Here is a 25,922-nt window from a genome sequence, read left to right on the forward strand (position 1 = left end):
AATTCAGACTAGACCACGGTGTAAACTAAGGTTGTAAATGGTTGAATTTCTAAGACCATACAGCGTGTAGCGTTGGCTACACGACTAGAAATTGTTAAACTCTAAAACATTGCCACAGAAGGAGCAAATCTTATACGAGGCCTCTTCAGTCTGCAGCTGGAAATGTACTTAGCCGAGGACGAAGAATACCGACAAACTCCGAAACACCTATTGTATGCGACAACATGGGTATGCCTGATGTATCCAATAGGAACGCAACCAGAGACTTTTCTGTCGATTCCCTCCAGCAGATGGACCTGCGACAACAGAGAGAAACAGCAACATGTTACGTAACCCATGTATGAACTAATTGTGAGTATGTTTTATGTAATTCTGTGATTCATTAAGTTAGTTAGTAAATAAATCATTAAGCCAATTTGTATATTGCTGATTCATGATTCTATGCTAGGGTTCGTGCAGATATCCAAGGGTTTGCGACATTCAGTAATGACACTGATAAGGTAATACAATTCATTATTAATAAGCGACTGTTTTGATAAGATATGAAAATAACTGAGGAGTTATATTTGGGAAATTGACACTATAAACAAATGTTTTTCTGTGGTGCCCCGACTTCCTCGTTAAAGTTACGTGATTAGTTTTATTGCGTAATTAAATTACACAGAGAATTGATTTGATAATATACAGTTTTCACATTTAATGATAGTCAACGACACGAAATAATAACTTTCCCTGACATCACACTTATACATTGTAATTTTCGATTAATCTGACATAGTAGGATGGCTAACATTCGATGTCTGCGAAGGCATTGTCTTCTAGCCAAGATATGAAATGCAATCATAATTGACTGTAGTGCATAAAAGGCACACACAACAGTTCCATGATGACAGAACACAACCGTGGGATGAACAAGTGACACATTTCTGGGCGGTCCATTTAAAATGAAATAATTCTTCCCTTGCCCTGCAAGTGTCAACTCATCAGACGTCATCACTTTTCTGCTCTTTTGCACACCAGTATCTCTACTTGCACATCACAATCTGCTCATCTCTCACTCCAGTGTTAATTTGCTCAATTGTAATTACTTTGCTACTATGGCCTATTTATTGCCTTACCTCCTCACGCCATTATCACACACTGTATATATAATTTTTTTTTCTATTGTGTTTTTGACTGTACACCTGTTTATTCCATGTGTAACTCTGTGTTGTTGTTTGTTTCGCACTGCTTTGCTTTATCTTGGCCAGGTCGCAGTTGTAAATGAGAACTTGTTCTCAACTAGCTTACCTGGTCAAAATAAGGTTAAATACTTTATTTTTTTAAATTAGAAGTGTCCACTTAATTTGAGGGCTGAGGGGAGAAGGTGTGCATTTTAAGTGTTTGGAATGCAGCCCTATTGTGTTGTATTGGAATTGTGCCACAGAGCATTATGGGGATTCTACGTGGTGAGAAATTTAGTGACGTTGGATAGAGATTAAAAGTGAAGAGTGATAGTTGAGCATTTTTTTGATATTATTCAATTCAAATTCGTTTTTTAAATTACAGGAGAGCGAGGAGGTATATTAGAAATAGTTTTCTTGGTTTTAGAACTTTATTTTTGTGTCCCGTTAGCAAGCCAAATTTAAATAAATGACACGAATTCCAGTAGCTAGCTAGCGTTACCAGCGCGAGTGTGCAGTTATCTCCCCCAGAATGGTAGAATGGCCAACGCTGCCGAAAATGTTGTGGATTTTTTTGGTTGAAAAACCATTTTCATTCTCTGGGGTACACGGAAAAGGTGCGAATTAAAAGCGAGGGTCGACCTCTGCTTGAGATCGGTTTCATGAAGAAGGTGAGGGCGTTCAATACGAACTGGTTAATAGGGAGCCTTTCATCAAGTCGCCTGTACTGCCTGCATACAGCCTAAACGCCCTGTCCATCCGATCAGGGTAAACTAATTGGTAACATGTATTTATAGTCCATTTGTGTCAGGAGAAAATGTGATCAAATTTAGTATATATATTCAATTGGGCTGGCTAGGCTGCCTATACGTTAATTCGAAATGATTAACGGGAATTCATCAATCAACATGATAGTGATGGCAGACAGATGTGAGTAAAAAAAAATGTAAGGCCAACAGTTGCATAGGCCTGCATGATGCAAGCACGCATAAAGCAAGCTCAGCCCTGTGAGTTATTGTCACGTTCTGACCTTAGTTCTTTTGTTATGTATTTGTTTAGTATGGTCAGGGCGTGAGTTGGGTGGGTTGTCTATGTTTTGGGATTTCTGTATTTGGCCTGGTATGGTTCTCAATCAGAGGCAGCTGTCAATCGTTGTCCCTGATTGAGAACCATACTTAGGTAGCCTGGTTTCACTTTTGAGTTGTGGGTGATTATGTTCTGTGTGTTCCACACGGAACTGTTTCTGTTTGTTGTTTTTGTATTTTGTCGTGTTCAGTTTGTTCTATTAATTATGGACACTTACCACGCTGCACCTTGGTCCTCTCTTTCTCCCAACGACGAACGTCGCAGTTATATTGTCTATCAGTTCTTGTTTGGGTTGAGGAAATCCCCCTCTTAATCTAGTCTAAATACAATTGATATGAACAAATATAAGGTAGCTGCAGTTTGACAGGTCTGCATCCCCCCAGGAGTTAAAAAACAACATTTGACCTGATTAGGAAAAACTGGTCCCATCAGAGCCCATATAAAACGTTTTTACAAGTGATTAATCACTGTGTTACCTTATAGGGTCCAGAGTCTTCCTAGTTAGATTAACATATAAGGAAAAACTCCAGGCCTCAGGGGGTAAAAATTTCCCCACCTCTCTGGGACCTATTGTGCCACCAGTCAGCTTGCAGTTGTCAGTTATTGTCAGGTATGTGGATGATCAGGGCTTTATTCAGGAATGTTACTTGGGCTACTTTGTACAAAGCTGTCATCAAAGCAACGGGTGGCTATTTGAAGAATCTCAAATATAAAATATATTTACATTTATTTAACACTTTTTGGAGTTACTACATTATTCGATGTGTTATTTCATAGTTTTGATGTCTTCACTATTATTCTACAATGTAGAAAACAGTAAAAATAAACACCCTTGAATGCGTAGCTGTTCTAAAACTTGACCGGTAGTGTATATACAGGGTATAGTGTGTGTGTGTGTGTGTGTGTGTCAGGATATGTTTTGTGTCAATCAAATTGATGGAAATGTTTCCCTCAGAAAGCAAGATGGATTGTATTGATGAGAGAATCAAAAGAGCTTTAAGACGCTGCCCTTATGTGGTAAATATAAAATATGTATTTGTTTTGTCCTGTTTTTGTTATATCACCTTTTAAATTGAGTGATGTGTTGACAGTTGAATCCAATGAGGGTTAACACCCCTGATTCTGTGATGTGGCTAACCGGCAAGTTGCACAGAAGGTCAAAGCCTGTAAGTCATATCTGACCTAAAAACACATAAACATTAGTTATGCATTCTGCAATGAGAAAAGCAGTGTTTAATTCGTTCTTTACTGTTTACAGCCAATCAATGTGAGCTGTGGGCAGGACCAAACATCTGGGGATGGAGCATCAATCCAGAGCCTCTCAGCCAGGTCACCTCTGCTATTCCCATAGAGACACAACGGATAGATCAATCTGATTCATATGGCCATTTTGGTTGGCTTGGTTGAATTGACAATCATCCATTCAAGATGCTAAAGAATCATATACTATGGAAGTAAATGCCAGTGTATTCTATGGCTGCCATGAGTACATGCCTTTCTCTGTCTCCTCAGTCTGGAAGGGTGACTCGGCTGATAGAGAAAATATGATGAGGTGAACTCGTCCTCCTATTCTGATGACTTTTCCATCTAGTCCTTCACTGACTGTGAATCTGAGGTAAAAGAGTTGTACCCTACCGTCCATGTCTTTGTTGAGTGACATCACTGGGAGGAGGATGGTCTCTGACTAGTTGACTCTGATACACAGTGTGATGATGAGGATCATGAAAGGAGGACACCACCGCTGAAAGTTGAGAATGGAAATGTGACAAAGCTTGATGTGAGGGATATGGACGAGGATGATGATCTGTCTCTCCACTCCTTCGATGAGTCAGACTTCCTGGTAAGTTCTGCATGTTAAATATTTTTATATATATACATGGGGGATTGGAAATGATGCAGACAATGACTTATTGAGTGTAGTAATGTATCTGCAATGTGTATAGAGTAGTTATAAAGTATTTCTACAGATTGTGTTGAACATAGCACTTTCCTGATATGTTACTTTACTTTCTGGTCCTACAGAGCCCAGGGAAGGTCTCAGGTCCTGTATCTGTCAAGAATGGCCTCTCTCCCTTTGTGACCTCAGCACACCGGACCCTGGCTGAAGCCCTACGGGCCCTGCCCTCTGCTGTAGGCTCTCCCTACCCAGTAAATGTCCCAAGGCCTCGGACTCCTCTCAACCCTGTCATTATCGCTCTGCCCCGAACAGAGAACTTCCCATACCGCCACAGCCCTCGCCTGGCTCCCATCACCAACCTGAGCGAGACCGGCAGGAAGCTGCTCCAGGAAATGGCTGGAGTGGCCCCACAGGTGAGAGGAAATACAAGAAGGGAATATTGGCCGTAAGTCCTTCTATAGTATAGCATAAATCCTTTTCTAGTATAGCTCAAGAGAAGAGAGAACCCATAAATTTACATTAATTTATCTCCTTGTCCAAAATATTCAGGAAGGGAAGGTAAATAAGAAAAAGAAGGGCAAGGCCAAAAAAGAATTGAAGCAAGAGAAGGCCAGTAAGATGCAACAGATGGGAAATGTTGGAGAAAGTAAGGAGGAGGACAAGAAAGAGGAAAAGAAGAGTCTGAGGAAGAGGTGAGGAAATAGAGGAGGGAGAAGTGGGACATAACCAGGGAATACTAGATTATAGAAATAGAACGAGGTAGCAGAGAAAGAGCAGCTTCTGATGTGTAAGTGCAAACTTAAGCAATAAGGCACGAGGAGGTGTGATATATGGCCAATATATCACGGCTAAGGGCTGTTCTTAAGCACGACGCAACACGGAGTGCCTGGATACAGCCCTTAGTACATAATAGCAATAAGAAACCTTGGGGGTTTGTGGTATATGGCCAATATACCACGGCTAAGGGCTGTATCCAGGCACTCCGTGTTGTGTTGTGCGAAAGAACAGCCCTTAGTTGTGGTATATTTGCCATATACCACACCCCCTCGTGCCTTTTTGCTTAAATATACTACGGCTTTCAGCCAATCAGCATTCAGGGATCGAACCACCCAGTTTATAATACTATTTATTCTCCTGGGTTTTTGATTGACAGGTTTCTTCAGTGGCTGCTGTCCAAACTTAGATGTTCAAATAAATAATGGCCAACTATTACTTCTACCACACACACACACACACACACACACACACACAGATTTGAGTATTGGTTATTCCTACAACACACACAAATGTAATTTCAGAGACCAGAACTATGATTAACAAAATATATATATTGGTCTCATTCTTATATTTTGAGACATGCAGCATTATTTAAATAAAAAATATATATTGATCCCCATACAGCCTATGATAATGAATTGGATTTACATGCTTAGGCTTGGAAATATAGCCAGGAGAAGCAAAGGACAGCACCAACCTTAGGGCATTGTCACTGGTATTGGGGTCTTAGGTCTCCTTTGGCCAAAGTGAAGTTGAGTTGAGGGCCCATTACTGGTCTCCTTGCAATATCTGGTCTCCCACACAGAGATGGAAATCTACACCTGTTTAGACCTTGGAGGATATGGCTTCAGATGAAAGACAGCAGAGAGATGCAGAACGTAAAAGCTTCAAACACAATTGATATGCAAATTCAGGACCATTGTACACTGAAGTGGAGCATGCATCTGGTTTGAAGCATGTCAAAAGAGTAGAAATGAACTGGGACTGGAGGAATATATCACATTTAAACTATGGGGGGGGGGTGTATTCTGCTGCTCTGGACTGTATCCCACGGTAGGTGGCGGTAGTGAACCAATAAATAGTTGTATTGCTCGCCAGAAACCCAACCAGGCTTGCAGACAGTTGTTACCATGCAACGAGCAGACGCTTGTGAAAAGTACTAGCTACAAAATTGGCAAAATTGCCTGCTACTGTATACATAGCAACATACACACACACGCGCTAACCTAGCTAGTTAGCTAGCCATCAATAAAGTTCCTAATGTTACAACATGGCAGACGGCTGGAGCACCGACACTGGAGAGGCTGCCTATCGTTCCCGGGATGCTGTCAAAAACCTTACAATTAAGTAAGTTGCAGTTGGCCTTTGTGTGGCTTTTAGTCCTTGCATTGCCATACAAACAAGACACTGTCGTTGGCTAACGTTAGCTCTCAAATCAGATGATGATAAACACCCAGTATATTGCTTGACCTGATCCCTGAGTTTGCCATGAAAACATGGCATTTAGCTAGCAATGGTGTTTACAGGATTCGTATTCAGAGAGTCACCTCCACAGCAGCCCTCTCCCAACACCTTCAGCAGCAGGTTTGGACTCAACAGGAGAGGGGAGGCATTGAGCTGGACACCCTCAACTCAGGCTCAATCAGGTGTTAACACTGTTTTGAAACAGCAAGATGATGTTAGATGTTTTGAAACAGAAAGATGTCAAATGCTTCTTAGTTGAGTAGATGTCATTTTCGTGGTGACTAGATATGGACCACAACATCTTGGTTTTGTTTTCAGCCAGAAATGATGATAAGGAGTTAGTGGTAGGCTGGCAGGAAAAGCTGTTCAGTCAGTGTCCTTATAACAAATAAGCATTTACTGTTTAGGATAGTTTGATGTTGCATAGTAAGGTCTGTGTGTGTGTGTGCACAATATGAAGTGGTTTTGTTCCAGAGTGAGTCAGTATGCCAGACTCCACTGGGGAGACAATACCACACAGAGATCATAGCTCAGGAGCGGACCAGGGGCAGATGGAACTGCAGGATTTTCACCTACACCGATTCTGACTGGGGTGGTTTTCAACAGAAAATCCATTTCTGTAACGGTTCTGTAACCAAAGACTCTGGGAGACGGGAAGCAAGTATAGGGGGAGGATTTATTAATAAATAGACATGAAACTAAAGACGAACAGAGTCTGGACAAGAGAAACAAAACAACATCGATGCAGACATGGGAATGAAACTGAGGAAGTGACAGATATAGGGGAGGTAATCAATGACGTGATGGAGTCCAGGTGAGTCCGATGAAGCGCTGGTGTGTGTAAAAATGGTGACAGGTGTGCGTAATGATGAGCAGCCTGGCGACCTCGAGCGCCAGAGAGGGAGCTGGAGCAGACGTGACAATTTCATTTTTTCAAAACAAAGCATTTACCTATTTTCTGTCCAAAAGAAACGTTAGTGTTTTAAAGCTGTTTTTGATATACTCACTACAGCATTCCCAGAGTATGGTGACGCAGGTCAAGTCCAATCCTACCTTACTGGCACATAGGATGGCCAATGTCAGACACAGACGACAGGACAGACGCCCAGTGTAGGTCCCTGTTACTCACCAAAGTGAATTATTATTAAAGTGAATGTAATTGAAGCAGCATTGATGCGTCGTGCTGTTTTGAAGACAAACAGTGTACCGGTATGTTCACATTACACCATACCCTTGTATGCAAAATGTGTTTGTGGTATTCTGTTGGTCTGCAGTGACAGCACCATCCCCAAGTCCAGGCTGATTACCTGGGACCCCTCGGAGGACTTTGAAGACCAGCCACATGGTCAACACACCTGTACAGACCATGCACATCATGGGGAACCTGGGACCAGCGGGCAAGTGAGTAGCACAAGGGGAAAAACCACTATGTAGCCTATACACTTATTATACTACTTTGTATGTAATAACTTTGAAGTAGATTCCAATTCAGGCATTGAAAAGTGGCATTTTATTATTGTATTTCTCAGACTTGGCCAAAAGGTGAAGGAATGCTTGTCTGCACGATACGAGCAGATGGAAATGGAGTGGTTACCATCAAACCAGACTTCAACACAGGCAAGGAGCCCTACAGGCCAGTGACCCGCACCCGCTGAAGTCAAAATGTTTTACCCCTAGCTCAAGTAAGGGTCACTTACTTGGTAGCAGAATTCATTCATTCCCAGCCATTTACTGTGTTATGATGCTGTGTGTTTGCACCCAATGTTGAGACGGAGGGGGAGAAGAGGAAGGTGTGGCGTCAGACCAGAGGAGACGGAACAGCAACAGTGCATATATAGACGTGAGTGACTGAGTGTGTAGTGTTATTCACTGTTGGTGCACTGTAATAATACTTGTATTATAGTTCATCCCAAAATCAAAACTTGGAAGATGTTTTTGTATCCCAAAGTGGCCTCATGTCAGATTTGTCCTTATGCATGTACATACAGTAAGTACACTGATGAAATATTATTATAGCCTTTCAGGCAGGTTAGAGTATTTCCTATGATGATGACCTCTCCTCTCTCTTTTCCTCCTTTCAGCGTTATGTACGTCATAAAGACTACCTCAACAGCTTGGTTGGCCAGGACTGAAATGGTATGCATCTAGTTTGTGACAGATATTTAACACAAGTTGTTTCGTCAGCAAAGGTCATCTCAAATCCAATTTTATTTGTCACATGCGCCGAATACAACCGTACAGTGAAATGCTTATTTACAAGCCCTTAACCAACAATGCAGTTTAAGAAAAATAAGTGTTAAGTAAAAAATAGATAATTTAAATAAAAGTAACAAATAATTAGAGAGCAGCAGTAAAATAACAATTGTGAGGCTATATACAGGGTGTACCGGTACAGAGTCAATGTGCGGGGGCACCAGTTAGTCGAGGTAATAGAGGTAATATGTACATGTAGGTAGAGGTAAAGTGACTATGCAGAGAGTAGCAGCAGCTTAAAACAGTGGGGGGTGCAAAAAGTCTGGGTAGCCATTTGATTAGCTGTTCAGGAGTCTTATGGCTTGGGGGTAGAAGCTGTTAAGAAGTCTTTTGGACCTAGACTTGGCGTTCCGGTACCGCTTGCCATATGGTAGCAGAGAGAACATTTTATGACTAGGGTGGCTGGAGTCTTTGATAGTTTTTAGGGCCTTCTTCTGACACCGCCTGGTATAGAGGTCCTGGATGGCAGAAAGCTTGGCTCCAGTGATGTACTGGGCTGTACGCACTACCCTCTGTAGTGCCTTGCGGTCAAAGTCCGACCAGTTGCCATACCAGGCAGTGATTCAACCAGTCAGAATGCTCTCGATGGTGCAGCTGTAGAATTTTTTGAGGATCTGAGGACCCATGACAAATCTTTTCAGTCTCTTGTGGGGAAATAGGCTTTGTTGTGCCCTCTTCACGACTCTTGGTGTGTTTGGACCAAGATAGTTTGGTGATGTGGACACCAAGGAACTTGAAGCTCTCAACCTGCTCCACTACAGCCCCGTCGATGAGAATAGGGGCGTGGTTAGTCCTCCTTTTCCTGTATTCCACAATCATCTCCTTTGTCTTGATCACATTGAGGAAGAGGTTGTTGTCCTTTCACCACATTGTCATGTCTCTGACCTCCTTATAGTCTTTCTCGTCGTTGTCGGTGATCAGGCCTACCACTGTTGTCACCGGCAAACTTAATGATGGTGTTGGAGTCGTGCCTGGCCGTGCAGTCATTATTAAACAGGGAGTACAGGACGGGACTGAGCATGCACCCTAGAGGTGCCCCCGTGTTGAGGATCAGCTTGGCGGATGTGTTGTTACCTACCCTTACCACCTGGGGGCGGCCCGTCAAGAAGTCCAGGATCCAGTTGTAGACGGAGGGGTTTAGTCCCAGGGTCCTTAGCTTAGTGATGAGCTTTGAGGGCACTATGGTGTTAAATGCTGAGATGTAGTCAATGAATAGCATTCTCACATAGGTGCTCCTTTTGTCCATGTGTGAATGGCAGTGTGGAGTGCAATAGACATTGCATCATCTGTGGATCTGTTGGATTGGATCTACGGTTTCTGGGATAATGGTGTTGATGTGAGCCATGACCAGCCTTTCAAAGCACTTCATGGCTACAGATGTGAGTGCTACGGGTTGGTAGTCATTTAGGCAGGTTACCTTAGTGTTCTTGGGCACAGTGACTATGGTTGTCTGCTTGAAAGATGTTGGTAGTACAGACTCAGACAGGGAGAGGTTGAAAATGTCAGTGAAGACACTTGCCAGTTGGTCAGCGCATGCTCGGAGTATACGGCCTGGTAATCCTTCTGGCCCTGCGGCCTTGTGAATGTTGCCCTGTTTAAAGGTTTTACATCGGCTGCGGAGAGCGTGATCACACAGTCGTCTGGAACAGCTGATGCTCTCATGCTTCATCTCATGTTTCATTGTTACTTGCCTCGAAGCGAACATATTAGTTATTTACCTCGTCTGGTAGGCTCGTGTCACTGGGCAGCTCTCGGCTGTGCTTCCCTTTGTAGTCTGTAATAGTTTGCAAGCCCTGCCACATCTGACGAGCGTCAGAGCCGGTGTAGTACGATTCGATCTTAGTCCTGTTTTGACATTTTGCCTGTTTGATGGTTCGTCGGAGGGCATAGTGGGATTTCTTATAAGCTTCCTGTTGTATAGCACACTGTATTACTTATACAACTAATATAAGGACATGAGACGGGAGTAGAAATTAACGTGGGCATTGTTTAATGCATTTCACAGGGAGAACATTCCAAGCATTTCAACGTAGGTAAGCAAGGGGGTTTACAGGTGCCCTAATGGGACAAAACTAGAATATCAATACACAACACTTCCGGGTTAGAGTCCCGCTCCTTGAAAGAGGCAGCTTTACCCTTTAGCTCAGTGCAGATATTGCCTGAAATTCATGGCTTCTTGTTGGGGTATATACGTACAGTCATTGTGGGGACGACGTCATCGATGCACTTATTGATGAGGCCGGTGACTAATGTGGTGCCATCGGAAGAATCCCAGGAACATATTCCAGTCTGTGCAAGCAAAACAGTCCTTTAGTTTAGCATCTGCTTCATCTGAGCACTTTTTTATTGACCGAGTCACCAATGCTTCCTGCTTTAATTTTAGCTTGTAAGCAGGAATCAGGAGGTTAAAATTATGGTCAGATTTGCCAAATGGAGGGCGAGGGAAAGCTTTATACGCATCTCTGTGTGTGGAATACTTGTTGTTCTAAAGATTTTTCCCCCTCTGGATGGACATTTAACATACTGGTAGAAATGAGGTCAAACTGATTTAAGTTTCCCTCCATTAATGTCTCCGGCCACTAGGAGTGCCGCCTCTGGATGAGCGTTTTCCTGTTTGCTTATGGCGGTATACAGCTCATTGAGTGCGATCTTAGTGCCAGCATCGGTCTGTGGTGATGTGTAGACAGCTACCTAAAATACAGATGAAAACTCTCTAGGTAGATAGTGTGGTCTGCAGCTTATCATGAGATACTCTAGCTCAGGCGAGCAAAACCTTGAGACTTCCTTAGATATCGGGCACCAGCTGTTGTTTACAAATATACATAGACTGCCACCCCTTGTCTTACCAGAGGATGCTTTTCTATCCTGCCGATAGTATAAAACCCGCCAGCTGTATGTTATGATGTCATTCAGCCACGACTCTGTGAAACATAAGATATTACAGTTCTTAATGTCCCGTTGTAGGATATACGTGCTTTTAGTTTGTCCCATTTATTTTCCAGCTATTGTACGTTGGCCAACAGTACGGATGGCAAGGCAGATTAGCCAGTTGTCGATAAATCCTCACATGCCACCCCGATCTCCTTCTGCAAAATCTACATATTTTTTCCTACAAATGACGGGGATGAGGGCCTGTTCAGGTGTCTGGAGTAAATCCCTCTCGTCTGACTCATTAAACAAAAATTATTTGTCCAATTCATGGTGGGTAATCGCTGTTCTGATGTCCAGAAGCTCTTTTCGGTCATAAGAGACGGTAGCAGCAACATTATGTACAAAATAAGTTTCAATCAAAGCGAAAAATCAAACAAAATAGCATGGTTGGTTAAGAGCCAATAAAACGGCAGCCATCCTCTCTGGCGCCAGTACAACTTTATTAGTCCATGTTACGGGGAAGAAAGGGAATTTGTTTTTCTGAAGGGGTTGTTCACAGATCTGCCAGTTCAGATCAAATCACACGTTTTGTTGCCTGACTCAGGACTCAAAACAGTGACCTTTCAGTTACTGGACTAATTCTCTATCTTCCGCCTTCTAACACTTCTAGCATGGGCTTCCTAGGCAAAGTTCCCTTTACACTATACCATGTGCGTAGCAAACATGAGTCTGTCTCATGATCTGGTAATGAGGTAGTCCTGCGTGCAACTTTAAAATCAGTGTCACCCTCAGCTCAAGACACTGACCTCTTGGTCTAATGGTCAAGACACTGGTTTTTCCCATAGGAGGCCCAGGTACAGATCCTGCCCATGAAATGTGCACACCTCTCCCAAAGCACAATTCCACTGCTTCCACCAATGTAGTGTTTTTTTGCAAACAGCAATGGTGTAATGCCCCTTTTTGTCTCAAACCCGGGTCTCCCTGCCCGTAGGCCAGTGCTCCTCAATTATTTTCTGTTATGCCCCCCCTAGGAAGAAGTCAACATTTCGCGCCCCCCAACTCTCTGCCGCGACTGTAAATAGCATCATGTGTCTATAAAATTGTTATAAGTACACCTCTGCATAACATTTTATCCTTATTAACATTAAAGAAAACAAAAAAAGAAAAAAGAAAGAAATATAGATCAACTTACAACAAATAATAACTTTATTAACATTGTTTTTAGTCTGTAACAGAAAAGACTTAAAGTGCATCAATTTGCCTGAATTTAATTTTTTTTTTTTATCCTTATTTAAACTGTAAAAAATGTTTTACCATTTGATACTGAAAAATAAAATATAATCAATAAATAATAATTATTATTTATTAAAAATTGATCAACAACATTAACTCAGGAGCACAATATATGAAAGACGTTGGCCTATAAAACAATTTGCAGATTTTTTTTAATCAAAATGAGGAAGTCAGGATTAATGGCTACAATGAGCACGTTTTGCAGAGCACAGCTTTTCGAAGCGGGGTTTGAAGCATGATACTGCAACTCTCAGCTCCTGCTCAATGTTTAGCTGGGACCTGTACTTGGTCTTCAGTGCAGCAACAGCAGAGAAGCCAGTCTCACAAAGATAAGATGTTGCAAAAGGAAGAAGAATGCCCATTGCCCTCTGCCCTAAGAGTGGATACTGCCTCTCTACACTCAGCCAGAATTCACTCAGTGTCTGTGATGTGAACCTCAGTCTCAATGTGGAGTCAGACGTCATATCAATGAACTGGTCCTCCTCTGCAGAGCTGAAACCAGTTGGAGCTGGTGCATTGAAAGGATCTCTCACCCAGTCATATTGGGAACTGTTTTCAGGGAAGTACTTTTTAAAGAATCCCATCAGTGATGAAATATGCTCCTTAATATATGGAATCACTGAGGTGGCATCATAGTCAGTAGTGTCAACAAATTCATGCAGGTTCTCGAATAAATCAGTATTTCCTTCATCAAGTCGCCTGCCCCACATTGCAAGCTTTCGAGTGAAAGAGCTGATCTTGTCTGTGACCTGAGGGAGGTGTGTATCTTTCCCTTGAAGCTGTAGATTTAGTTAATTTAGCTTTCCAACTATGTCACTCAGGTAGGCCAGTTTTGCCAGGAAGTTCTCATCACTAAATTTTTCTGCGAGGTCATACTTGTGCTCCTGCTCCGAAAACATTCTTATCTGCTCTCTGAGCTCAAAAACTCGGGACAAGACTTTTCCTCGTGACAGCCACCTTGCTTCACTGTGAAATAGCACAGCTTGATGTTCAGCTCCCATCTCTTCACAGATAGCAGAGAAGACTCTTGTTTTTAGTGGTCTGGTCTTTATAAAATTGACTACACCTACAATGTCAGTCATAACCTCACTTAATTCAGAGGAAAGGTGCCTTGATGCCAGTGCTTCTCTGTGTATAACACAGTGTGTCCACTCAGCATTAGGTGAGGCTTTCTTGATGAGTGCCCAAAGTCCTTTTCTCATCCCTGCCATGGTCTGTGCACCATCACTGCAAACACCAATGCAGTTCTCCCACTTTAGCCCATTCTCAGTCAGGAAGCAGTCCAGCATTTTGAATAGCTCTTCAGCTGTGGCTCTGTCTCTGACATATTTACAAAAAAGTAGATCCTATCACAGGGAGTTTGTCATGTCAAAACGTACATAAGCGTCTTTGAGTTTATCTACCAGCTGTTCTTTAAGATCGTTAGCAATGTCATTTATACGTCTGGCAACAGTGTCATTGGACAGAGGGATAGTTTTTATTTTTGCAGCACTTGCGTCATTCAGCATGACAGAGACCATGTCTAATGCTGCAGGCAGTATCAGCTCCTCTGCTATGGAGTTTTTTTTTGTTGCACTGAGCAATTTGGTATGCCACCTTATATTATGCTAACAGTGCTCGCTGGTTTACTGAAGTAGCATTCACAAAGCGGGACGATTGTTGGCAATATTCGGCACGTTTTCGCTGAAAAAACTCAAGCGGCTTGATTGGGGTGTAATGTCTTTAAGTGACGCCTTAATTTATTTGGCTTCATGCTGTCTGCTGCCAACATTTTTATACACAGTAAACATACCGGTCTTTCCTCGTCTCCCACCGTAGTCACAGTGAAGCCAAGCGCTACATACAATCTTTACCTTCTTAGCTTTCGGGAGACTTACGTTTGTCTCATTATCTCCGTCTCTCTCTGCCTTTCTTTTCATCCCTTTTAAATGTTTTTCCATGGTGTCTCTTAAGGGTTTGTTATCTGCACTTCATATCTCCTGCTCTGTACTGTGTGCTCTTGTTCGGTGCAAAAAAACCCTACTCCCTGCGGCAAAAAAAAGCATGTTCCCCCTGGCATCGCTCCGAGCCCCCCCAGGGGGGCGCGCCCCACTATTTGAGAAGGACTGTCGTAGGCAAACAAATATATTTTTGTAAATTCCTGGGTCCATCAACTGTCAAGCCAACACCTTAAGTGCTACTCCAATATGTCCAAACCTCTCGATGTGTTCACTCGGTGTTGGATTAAAGTTGCTACAGAACGTGAGTCAGCTGAGACCTCCTTCCTTGGGGAGAGCATGCCGCCACACTTCTTTATAGCAAGTCTCTCACGTGTACACACATCTTTGATGGCTTCACAGGCACTATCCCACTTCTGATACCAATGTAACAAACTTGGGGGTAGCTCCAACTGGGCCTCGAACCCCGGTCCAGCGACTAGCAAGCCAACACCTTATTCATTACACCAAGAGATCAGAAGGTGGTAAGTGTAGGGTTAAGCTTGCTACAGTATATACGTATATAGGGCAATGTGTGATCTGGGTGAGGCAGCATTGCCACTAGTGCTCCCAACACAGCAAAACACAATCTTTACCTTCTTAACCTTAACTAACCTAAAGTCAAATACATTTAGACAAACCACCATGTGAGCAGCAAGTTTAGGGTTAATGGAGTGAAGTGGGTAATGGGTAGGACCACCAGTATGAACTATAAGTCTATACATGGATGGATGCTCTTCATCAACACCATATTTTCTGTGAAACTAGATATCAGCAATCAATCAACAAGACTAATGAAATGGGGCAAATGAAGACATTAGAACTGCTAAAGGTAATATATTATTTTCTGAAACCAATTTCTTACTGGTATATTTTGAACATGATCTGTCAATCCTGAGATCGACGCTCTCTCTCCTCCCCTTCTCCCCAACTCTCTTTCTTTGCATGTGCTGGGGCGAAGTTTCCCCTAGATACAGATCTAGGATCAGCTTCCCCTCCCCAAACCTAACAAGGACCATTCGCGGGGGGAATTCAAATCTGATCCAAAGCCAGGGTCTATTTGGGGAACTTGTCCCCTCCCCCACAACACGACAGGTGGATGCGGCTTCCTCAGTTCACCATGCTCATAAAGAAAACAGCAGTGTATTTCAGCTGTAAGTATTTTTAAGTTACTAGTGATATTATTTTAAATAAATGTACCTAGCTTCGTTATTATTCAACAATAACTCGGCCAATGTAGCTGTAGCGGGCTACATTTCGTCGATGCATGGAAAAGTATTAGCTCTGTTGTAGCATTTTGTTAGCTAGCTAGCGAGCCATTTTTCCTGGCTATACTGATAGGTTAATTAGCCAGCTAGCTGCTAAAGGTTGCTGGAGTAGACATTTCGGAATGGATTATTATTGCATTGCTTATCTTTGCTATGATGTCTTAGATGTTCTCATATGGAAGAATGTTGTGCATAATGTTAAATAACTCCATAGGAGTAATGTTAAACTAGCTACTGGTAGCTACCTACATTGTAATGCAAATGTGGTCCTAGCTCGGTTGCTTTCCTGTGGCATGCCGAGTTATTCGCACAAGTCACAATGTGAGACATTTTGTTTAGAGGTGATTGTATTTTGAAATGGCAGCAAGGGATAGGCATTTGGAATATTTCACTATTCAAATATGGATATCCGGATGGTCCAATTATATTTATATTTTTTGTGAAAACATGTTTTATTTGCTGCAGGACTGGCAGAGACGGTGCTAGAAGGGAAGGTTTGATTTGGAGAGACAGTTGTTGCTGTCATAGGTAATCTGTCATACTATACATTTATTAATTCATTATTTTAAAATTGTAATCTAAAAGCAGGAATCTCTCGTGCCAAGGTATGTAGCCAACCGTCAACCACCCCCTCATTTCCTGCATTTTAAAGTTGCAAAATCCATTTTTGAACCTGCAATTGAATGATATATACCCATTGATTCTTGAAGAATATAACTTATAAATGCCTCATGAGCTTAGTTCAACAGTTGTACCCCATCAGAACTCAGCATATAAGCTTGTTTTACTTCAATGTACATGTAAACAAACACTCCATAGCCTCAAAACATGGTTAAACATGGATCAATACACTAATGAGAGGGAAATGTAGCCTCAAAATGAGCTGTTATTGGCAGAGAGATTTCAAACTCTTTGTTATTGGTCTATTTACTTAGACCACCTGGTGATGTCACCAAGCAAGCCAAAACTCCACCAATGCAAAACCTGCAGATTTAGAATGTCTTATGTAGATTGTATTTTCAATCAGCAACTATCAGGAAGTTACACTGATAACATTTATTCATAGTTTCATCAGCTGTTGTACAAATATGATACAAAACACCAGCTGAGTGACACCGGCTGCATCTGTGAGTATGAACCTGACAGCGAAAGCTCGAGTGACAGGTGTTCAGAACTCACACAGCCTGGTAATTCTGTGACGGTAGACACCGGCTGCTTTCGTAAGCAAGGGAACATCCGCAGTCTACCGTCAAACTTACCAGGCTGAGTGAGTTCTGAACAAAAATGTAATGTCGTTGCTTGCTAATATGTGGATTTGTTGTTACTCTTATGTATGTTCCATCCTTTTGTGTTTTTCAGGCAAGCCTGAGAAAGAACTGAGAAAACGTAATAAAGAGTCAAGACAGACACCAGAAAGAGGCCCAAGAAGACTTGGATGCAGGAACAGAGGACAGCGAGGGATGTTCAGAACTCACTCAGTCCGGTAAGTTGGTGAGGGTACACTTCGAGACTGCTTACCTGACACGGAGGAAGTCTTTTCTTTTTATCTCCTCTCCCTTACCTTCCCTATGCCCCCCTCCCCTATTGTGTTGGACCGTCATGTGTTTTAATCTTTTCTTTGTTTGCGATTAGGTTTGGAGAATGACTTCTCAACCCAAGACTAAGAGCAGCTGTGAGAAAGCATCAGTTTGGAAGCATTTGGGAAAATGTAAAGTGCTAAAGAAGGTTCCTGGCAAAGAGGATTGACTGTTATGGGTCAGAGCCAGCTCTCACAAACAGAACATGGAAAGACATGAAAACCTGGTGCACAACAAAATGCAAACAGAAAAGGCTCTCCGCAGCCGGTAAAAGGCTAGCATGCCACAAAAATGAAGTTCACACAGGTGAATGGGAGAGTTGTTTCCTCCGACACATTGGTGTGGCTGGCTTCCGGGTTAAGCGGGCATTGTGTCAGGAAGCAGTGCAGCTTGTCAGGGTCGTGTTTCGTGGAGGACGCATGGCTCTCTACCTTCGCCTCTCCCGAGTCCGTAGGGAGTTGCAGCAATGAGACAAGACTGTAACTACCAATATGATACCACGAAAATTGGGGAGATAAAGGGGTTAAAAGAAAAAAAATAACAAAAAAATATAATATGGTCAGCCTTTACTTAATAGGCACTTATTGTAGTCATATTTTAATTTAATCTCTTGAGATGGGAAACAGTTTTCTATTTTTGTTTTTATTCATTTGAATATGGTCTTTATAACAGAAGATACAATTAGGTGAACTTTTAGTTATGAATATAAACTGGCAATATTCTAGTGGCCAATCTTCGTTGCAATAGGCCCATGAAATAATATCAGCTTTTATGATGCTGGTAAAGATAGTACCTATAGGTTATACACTGAGTGTACAAAATAATAAGGACACCTTCCTAATATCTAGTTATCCCCCCACCCCCTTTTGTCCTCAGAACAGCCTCAATTTATCGGGGTATGGATTCTACAAGGTGTTAAATGCGTTCCACAGGGATGCAGGCCCATGTTGAAGCCAATGCTTCCCACAGTTGCCAAGTTGGCTGGATGTCCTTTGGTTGGTGGAACGGAACATGAGCGTGAAAAACCCATCAGCATTTATTGTCATGAATCTTGCCCTGGCGGCAGTTCTGCAAAGTGGTCACAAGCTGGCACAGGCATAAAGTAATATATGATTTTAAACCTAACCTTAACCCTAACCACACTGCTAATCCTTACCTTAAATTAAGTCCATAAAACACAATTATTTTCCACAAATATTTACAATCTTGCCAATTTTGGCTTTGCATCTGCCATATCTTGAGAAATGTCTGCCTCCAGGGCAATATTCATGACAAACGTCAAGCTGCGACTGGGAGAGGGAATGTAAAATCGATAACGAAATAGTTTTGACAATTAACATACGTTTTATTATGAAAAGTACAATATATCCATGTACACATCAGATAGATGCTCTTTCTCTGCTACCTCATTCTATTTCTCTAATTCTCTGGTCTAGTATTCCCGGGTTATGTTTCAATTCTCCCTCCTCTATTTCCTCATCTTCCTCAGACTTCTTTTCCTCTTTCTTTTCCTCCTCCTTACTTTCTCCAAAATGTTCCATCTGTTGTATCTTACTGGCCTTCTCTTGCTTCACTACTTTTTTGGCTTTTCCCTTTGTCTTTTTGACCTTCCCTTCCTGAATTCTTTGGACAAGGAGATAAAGTCATGTAAGTTTATGGGTTCTCTTCTCTTGATCTGCAAAATCTAGAGCTATGCGATACTGTAGAAGGACATGTGGCCAATATATCCTTATTGTATTTCCTCCCACCTGTGGGGCCACTACTGCCATTTCCTGGAGCCGCTTCCTGCCGGTCTGGCTCAGGTTGGTGATGGGGGCCAGGTGAGGCATGTGGCGTTATTGGAAGTTCTCTGTAGCGGACGGAGTGATAATGACAGTGCTGAGAGGAGTCCGAGGCCTTGGGACATTCTCTGGGGAGGGAGGGGCCACAGCAGAGGGCAGGGCCTGTAGGGCTTCAGCCAGGGTCCAGGGTGCTGAGGTCACAAGAGCAGAGAGGCTAGTCTTGCCAGACACAGGACCAGAGACCTTCCCTGGGCTTTGTAGGACCAGAAAGTAAAGGAAAATATCAGGAAAAGGCTATGTTAAAAACAATCTGTAGATATACTTTATAACTACTCTATACACATTGCAGATACATGACTACACTCAATAAGTTGGAGTAACTTACAAAGCTCTGGACATTGTTCTTTTTTTATGACTTGAGGAGCCTGTTCTCGGCTATACTGGTCTGCATTTCTGCCATGCTGTCTATAATTTCAGCCATCTCTCCAGTGCATTTCTTGAATGCCACTTTCAACCTCCAAGTCATTCAGCCAACTGTCCAGGTCTACTGCCTTAAGATCACCTTCACTGCAGTTTCTCTTCATCACTTGGATCAGTGCCCTCACCTGCTCGCCCATCCTCTTGACCTCCCTAGCCACGTCTTCATCCCTCAGTCTCTCCTTCCTCCTCCCCATTCACTTCGCAATCCATCCTCTACAGCAATCCTCATTCTTCTTCTGCCTCTTGGTTGATGTGCTGACCGTCATTGTGCGTTTTCAGACCTTCCTCCAGGTTGAGTTCTATTGAGGTCAGGTTCTCTTTGATCCTCCTCAGACTCTCCTCGTTGGTGTTGGTCCACTGTGTCTTCTTGTCCAGCTGCTGCCTGCAGGGCCGGACAGTGGGGACCACCTCCATCTGGTGTGACACATTATTCAGGGCACTCAAAGAGGCAGGGAGGTGGATGTTGGGCTTGGCCACAATAATCTCAACAGATATAGGGTCAAACCACTGAGATGTGACACGCACACACACAAATTTAAAAGATGCCTACCGTCGATGGTCCTTCGGTGGTCCTTGTGGTTCCTTTGGAGGCTCTGGACTGTCCTCAGTAGAGGCGTCATTGCCATCATCAAGCTGTGTGTTAGAGAGCTAGCTGGTCATAGTCCATTCTCCACATTCAGTGAAAGAGTTACTCAAATGTGTGTGTGTGTGTGTGTGTAAGTGGGGAAGAGGAGATAGACAGGTCATCATCCTCGTCCATTTCCCTCACTTCAAACTTGTCACTTTTCCATCCTCAACTTTCAGCGGTGGTGTCCTCTTTTCATCATCCTCATCATCACACTGTGTATCAGAGTCAACATGTCAGAGACCATCCTCCTCACAGTGATGTCACTCAACAGACATGTACGGTAGGGTATAACTCTTCTACCTCGATTCACAGTCAGTGAAGAAGTAGATGGAAAAGTCATCAGAAATGGAGGATGAGATCACGTCATGATATTTTCTCTCTATCAGCCGAGTCACCCTTCCAGACTGAGGAGACAGAGAAAGGCATGTACTCATGGCAGCCATAGAATACACTGGCATTGACCCTCAAGGAAATGTAGAATATGTAGGCAATATAACATGGTTGTACAAGTAGTGAGTAATACATGGGTAACTGAAAATGCAGTTACATGGGTAACTGAAAACTCGCATAACATTAGGGGTGGGGCTAAAGACCTTCCATAGTATAGGATTCTTTAGCATCTCGAATGGATAATTGTCAATTCAACCAAGCCAACCAAAATGGCCATATGAATCAACAGATTGATCTATCTGTTGTGTCTCTATGGGAACAGCAGAGATGACCTGGCTGAGAGGCTCTGGATTGATGTTCCATCCATCCCTGGATATCTGGTCCTGCCCACAGATCACAATGATTGGCTATAAACAGTAAATAATTAATTATACACTGCTTTGCTCATTGCAGAATATATAACTAATGTGCATATGTTACTGATTTTAGTTCAAAATGACTTATAGGCTTTGTTCTTCTGTACACCTTGCCGGTTGACCACATCACAGAATCAGGGGTGTTTACCCTCATTGGATTCATCCGTCAACACATCACTCAATTTAAAAGGTGGTAATATAACATGAACAGGACAAAACAGCCATGTATTGTATATTTACCACATAAGGGCTGCGTCTTAAAGCTCTTTTGATTCTCTCATTATTACGATCCATTGCTTTCTGGGGGAAACATTTCCATCAATATTGTATGAATATACAGTGCCTTGCGAAAGTATTCGGCCCCCTTGAACTTTGCGACCTTTTGCCACATTTCAGGCTTCAACCATAAAGATATAAAACCGAGATACTGTTGTGAAGAAGTTTCAAGCCGGATTTGGATACAAAAAGATTTCCCAAGCTTTAAACATCCCAAGGAGCACTGTGCAAGCGATAATATTGAAATGGAAGGAGTATCAGACCACTGCAAATCTACCAAGACCTGGCCGTCCCTCTAAACTTTCAGCTCATACAATGAGAAGACTGATCAGAGATGCAGCCAAGAGGCCCATGATCACTCTGGATGAACTGCAGAGATCTACAGCTGAGGTGGGAGACTCTGTCCATAGGACAACAATCAGTCGTATATTGCACAAATCTGGCCTTTATGGAAGAGTGGCAAGAAGAAAGCCATTTCTTAAAGATATCCATAAAAAGTGTTGTTTAAAGTTTGCCACAAGCCACCTGGGAGACACACCAAACATGTGGAAGAAGGTGCTCTGGTCAGATGAAACCAAAATTGAACTTTTTGGCAACAATGCAAAACGTTATGTTTGGCGTAAAAGCAACACAGCTGAACACACCATCCCCACTGTCAAACATGGTGGTGTCAGCATCATGGTTTGGGCCTGCTTTTCTTCAGCAGGGACAGGGAAGATGGTTAAAATTGATGGGAAGATGGATGGAGCCAAATACAGGACCATTCTGGAAGAAAACCTGATGGAGTCTGCAAAAGACCTGAGACTGGGACGGAGATTTGTCTTCCAACAAGACAATGATCCAAAACATAAAGCAACATCTACAATGGAATGGTTCAAAAATAAACATATCCAGGTGTTAGAATGGCCAAGTCAAAGTCCAGACCTGAATCCAATCGAATCTGTGGAAAGAACTGAAAACTGCTGTTCACAAATGCTCTCCATCCAACCTCACTGAGCTCGAGCTGTTTTGCAAGGAGGAATGGGAAAAAAATTCAGTCTCTTGATGTGCAAAACTGATAGACATACCCCAAGCGACTTACAGCTGTAATCGCAGCAAAAGGTGGCGCTACAAAGTAGTAACTTAAGGGGGATGAATAATTTTGCACGCCCAATTTTTCAGTTTTTGATTTGTTAAAACAGTTTGAAATATCCAATAAATGTCGTTCCACTTCATGATTGTATCCCACTTGTTGTTGATTCTTCACAAAAAAATACAGTTTTATATCTTTATGTTTGACGCCTGAAATGTGACAAAAGGTCGCAAAGTTCAAGGGGGCCGGATACTTTCGCAAGGCACTGTATATAATATATATATGTGTGAGTGTGTATATACACAGATTTGGATAACATTAAGAGACCACTGCAAAATAATCAGTTTCTCTGGGTTTACTATTTATAGGTATGTGTTTGGGTAAAATGTACACTTTTGTTTTATTCTATAAACTACTGACATTTCTCCCAAATTCAAATATTGTCATTTAGAGCATTTATTTGCAGAAGATTACAACTGATCAAAATAACAAAAACAGATGCGGTGTTGTCAGACCTCGAATAATACTAATATTTTAACTTAGGAAGAGTTCTGAAATCATTATTTGGTGGAATAACCCTGATTTTCAATCACAGCTTTCATGCGTCTTGGCCACCAGTCTTTTACGTTGGTGTTGGGTGACTTTATGCCATCCTGGCTCAAATTCAAGCAGCTTGGCTTTGTTTGATGGCTTGTGACCATCCATCTTCCTCTTGATCACATTTCAGAAGTTTTCAATGGGGTTCAGGTCTGGAGACTGGGCTGGACATGACAGGGTCTTGATCTGGTGGTCCTCCATCCACACCTTGATTGACTTGACTGTGTGGCATGGAGCATTGTCCTACTGGAAAAACCAATCCTCAGAGTTGGTGAACATTGTCAGAGTAGAAGGAAGCAAGTTTTCGTCCAGGACAACCCTGTACGTGGCTTGATTCATGAGTCCTTCACAAAGATAAATCTGCCCGATTCCATCCTCCACCAAATTTCACAGTGGGTGCGAGACACTTGTAGGCCTTTCCAGGTCTCCGTCTAACCATTAGACGGCCAGGTGTTGGGCAAAGCTAAAAATTGGACTCATCGGAGAAGATGACCTTACTCCAGTCCTCTACTATGGTCTTTTGAAAACCTCAGCCAGGCACTTCTTTGCTTCTCATTGATGAAGGGCTTTTTTCTTGCTTTGCACAACTTCAGCCCTGCCCCTAGGAGCCTGTTTCAAACCATCCTCACCGTGCACTTCACCTCAGCTGCATTTGCCATTATTTTTGTAGGTTAACTGCTTTGTTCAGGGGCAGAACGACAGATTTTTACCTTGTCAACTCTGGGATTCGATCTTGAAACCTTTTGGTTACTAGTCCAACGCTCTAACCACTAGGCTACCTGCCACCCCAATGAACCGCTGTCTTTGAAATTTTAAGGATGGAAGCATCCTGTATCCCTATGCCAGTAAAGCCCTTCTTTTCCTCACTCAAAATGTTCTTCTGGCATGGTTAATAGTTATTTTTTGATTCCAATTACTTTTGAGGTACTACTAGCACTGATTTAAACATCCAGCTGGTCCTATTGCAAGAGGATAGTGATGACCACAGCAGTGGTTTTTATACTTTTCCTCGTTAAATAAGATTTGGTTCAGGTGATCACCTAATCAGTACCCCATTCAGTAGAATCAGGTGTGCCTGTGTTGGAAATCAACAGACACTGGAATGGAATTTCTGCCATACATGTAGAGATGCTGATTACAGAAACATTTGTTAATTCTTTCCAGAGCTCTGAGTGTATGTGGTACCCTGTATACAGGTTGGGAAGGCTGTGCACCAAAAGGCCAAAGGTTACCTGCAACAACCTGAGTGAAGAAAGATTATACAGATTAAATCAAATCTGAACACAGTGTATGTAGGGAATTAATGCTTGGTTACGTCATAATACATCGCAAGAGAAAGGCTTGTTTGGAGCCTAACTAGTGGTATTGTCTTCTCACTGGTTGTAGCTAGCTGATTAACGAAAGTGATGTGCATATTTCCTACTGACTGAGTAATGGTTGTATCGATGGTTGGTTGGATGTTTTTTTTTATTATACATATTATACATTGCACTTTGAGTAACAAGCACTACGGGACCACAATGGAATTTGTTTTATTGCGTTGTCCCTGACACGTTTTATTTTATTAAACGTTTTTTTTTTACGTTTTTATTTTTTTACTAAACTGTCAAATATATCTATCTCACTTTCTATCTAACTCAAATGGGCTGTTGAGAACTCTGATCATCACATTTCAGGCACAAGCCAGCAGGTGGCAGTGTCTTTAAATGCAGCACTGCCTTAGTGCACTTCATGATCTGCGCATCAAATAACTTTGGTTGTGAACGTGATTAATAAAAAGTCCATTACATTTGCTTTGGTTTAGCAATCTATCTACCCTGTCTTAGCTAAAGTGTTGTGCAATATTGGAGGACAGGTGTCGTAACTGACATTTTTGTATTGTGCTTGATTATCCACTGGTATTAGTTTGACATATGTACTGAGCATCAAAAATCAGTTTTGAAAGATGTGGTGGAAGAATTTGGGGTGAGCTGTTGTAACTTCTCAAGGGATATGTTCTGTGTTGGACTGTGATGTTATGCGTTTCATAGACTGGTACTGGTATGTCTGCGTCCTACCACAAGGCCATTGTGTTCCGGAACTATTGATTAATAGAAAACACTTGTGTGAATACAATATGATTGTATTATCACCTCCCACTATATAAGGGACATGTAACCATTTCATCCTTGCTGTGAAATTAGAGGTGGCTCTCCTCTTCAGCTGCTTGTATTAAATATGTTTATTACATTGTTAAATATAGGATTATCACCACAGCAAGCAAAGTACTTGGAGTCAAACAGACAGGCCTGGATGAGATCTTTAAGGTCAGGGCCCACCGCAAGTCTCACAAAATAATTTTAGACCCAAGCCACCCCTTGTACCCAGACTTTGAACTACTCCCCACTGGGCACAGGTATAGGGCACCTCCTCAGCAAGAAAAACAGAACTAGACAAACATTTGTGCCAGGTGTGATATCCCTCCTAAATAGCTCTGGCTGATGTTCCTATCGAATCAGTAAGGCCAGCAGGCTAGTCATTTTTTAAATGTTTTATTGGTATGTAACTTATGAAAGTTGTATTGTAAATGTTTTTCTTTGTATTAAAACGCCACTTTAAACGTGTACATGACACTGCAACAACATTTCCCCATGGGGACAATAAAGTCAGTAAGTAAA

General features: G+C 42.3%; 1 protein-coding gene across 7 annotated transcripts; it reads left to right on the forward strand.

Moving 5' to 3' along the window:
* Positions 1-25,922, forward strand: LOC110511907 (uncharacterized). Of its 7 annotated transcripts, none has more exons than XM_090192469.1 (13): positions 11-351; positions 3,205-3,266; positions 3,341-3,415; positions 3,508-4,089; positions 4,272-4,559; positions 7,662-7,788; positions 7,917-8,227; positions 8,469-8,523; positions 15,549-15,612; positions 15,742-15,934; positions 16,514-16,576; positions 17,408-17,531; positions 17,681-25,922. In XM_090192469.1, exons 4-6 carry the CDS (start codon positions 4,036-4,038, stop codon positions 7,662-7,664), a joined length of 345 nt encoding a protein of 114 aa, XP_090048595.1. In that variant the 5' UTR covers positions 11-351; positions 3,205-3,266; positions 3,341-3,415; positions 3,508-4,035; the 3' UTR covers positions 7,665-7,788; positions 7,917-8,227; positions 8,469-8,523; positions 15,549-15,612; positions 15,742-15,934; positions 16,514-16,576; positions 17,408-17,531; positions 17,681-25,922. The 7 variants fall into 7 exon arrangements, with proteins under 7 accessions (XP_090048596.1, XP_090048595.1, XP_090048592.1 ...); XM_090192466.1 differs by lacking the exon at positions 11-351 and adding an exon at positions 1,425-1,834; XM_090192470.1 differs by lacking the exon at positions 3,341-3,415 and having other exon boundaries at positions 1-351.

Source organism: Oncorhynchus mykiss, chromosome 12 (genome assembly GCF_057628025.1).
Source record: "Oncorhynchus mykiss isolate SJ-2025 chromosome 12, ASM5762802v1, whole genome shotgun sequence".
Taxonomy (NCBI): domain Eukaryota; kingdom Metazoa; phylum Chordata; class Actinopteri; order Salmoniformes; family Salmonidae; genus Oncorhynchus; species Oncorhynchus mykiss.

Coding starts and splice junctions, on each gene's coding strand:
- LOC110511907 (XM_090192470.1), top strand. CDS start 4,036: ATGGACGAGGATGATGATCTGTCTCTCCACTCCTTCGATGAGTCAGAC. Junction 4,090..4,271: donor TCGATGAGTCAGACTTCCTG/GTAAGTTCTGCA, acceptor CTGGTCCTACAG/AGCCCAGGGAAGGTCTCAGG.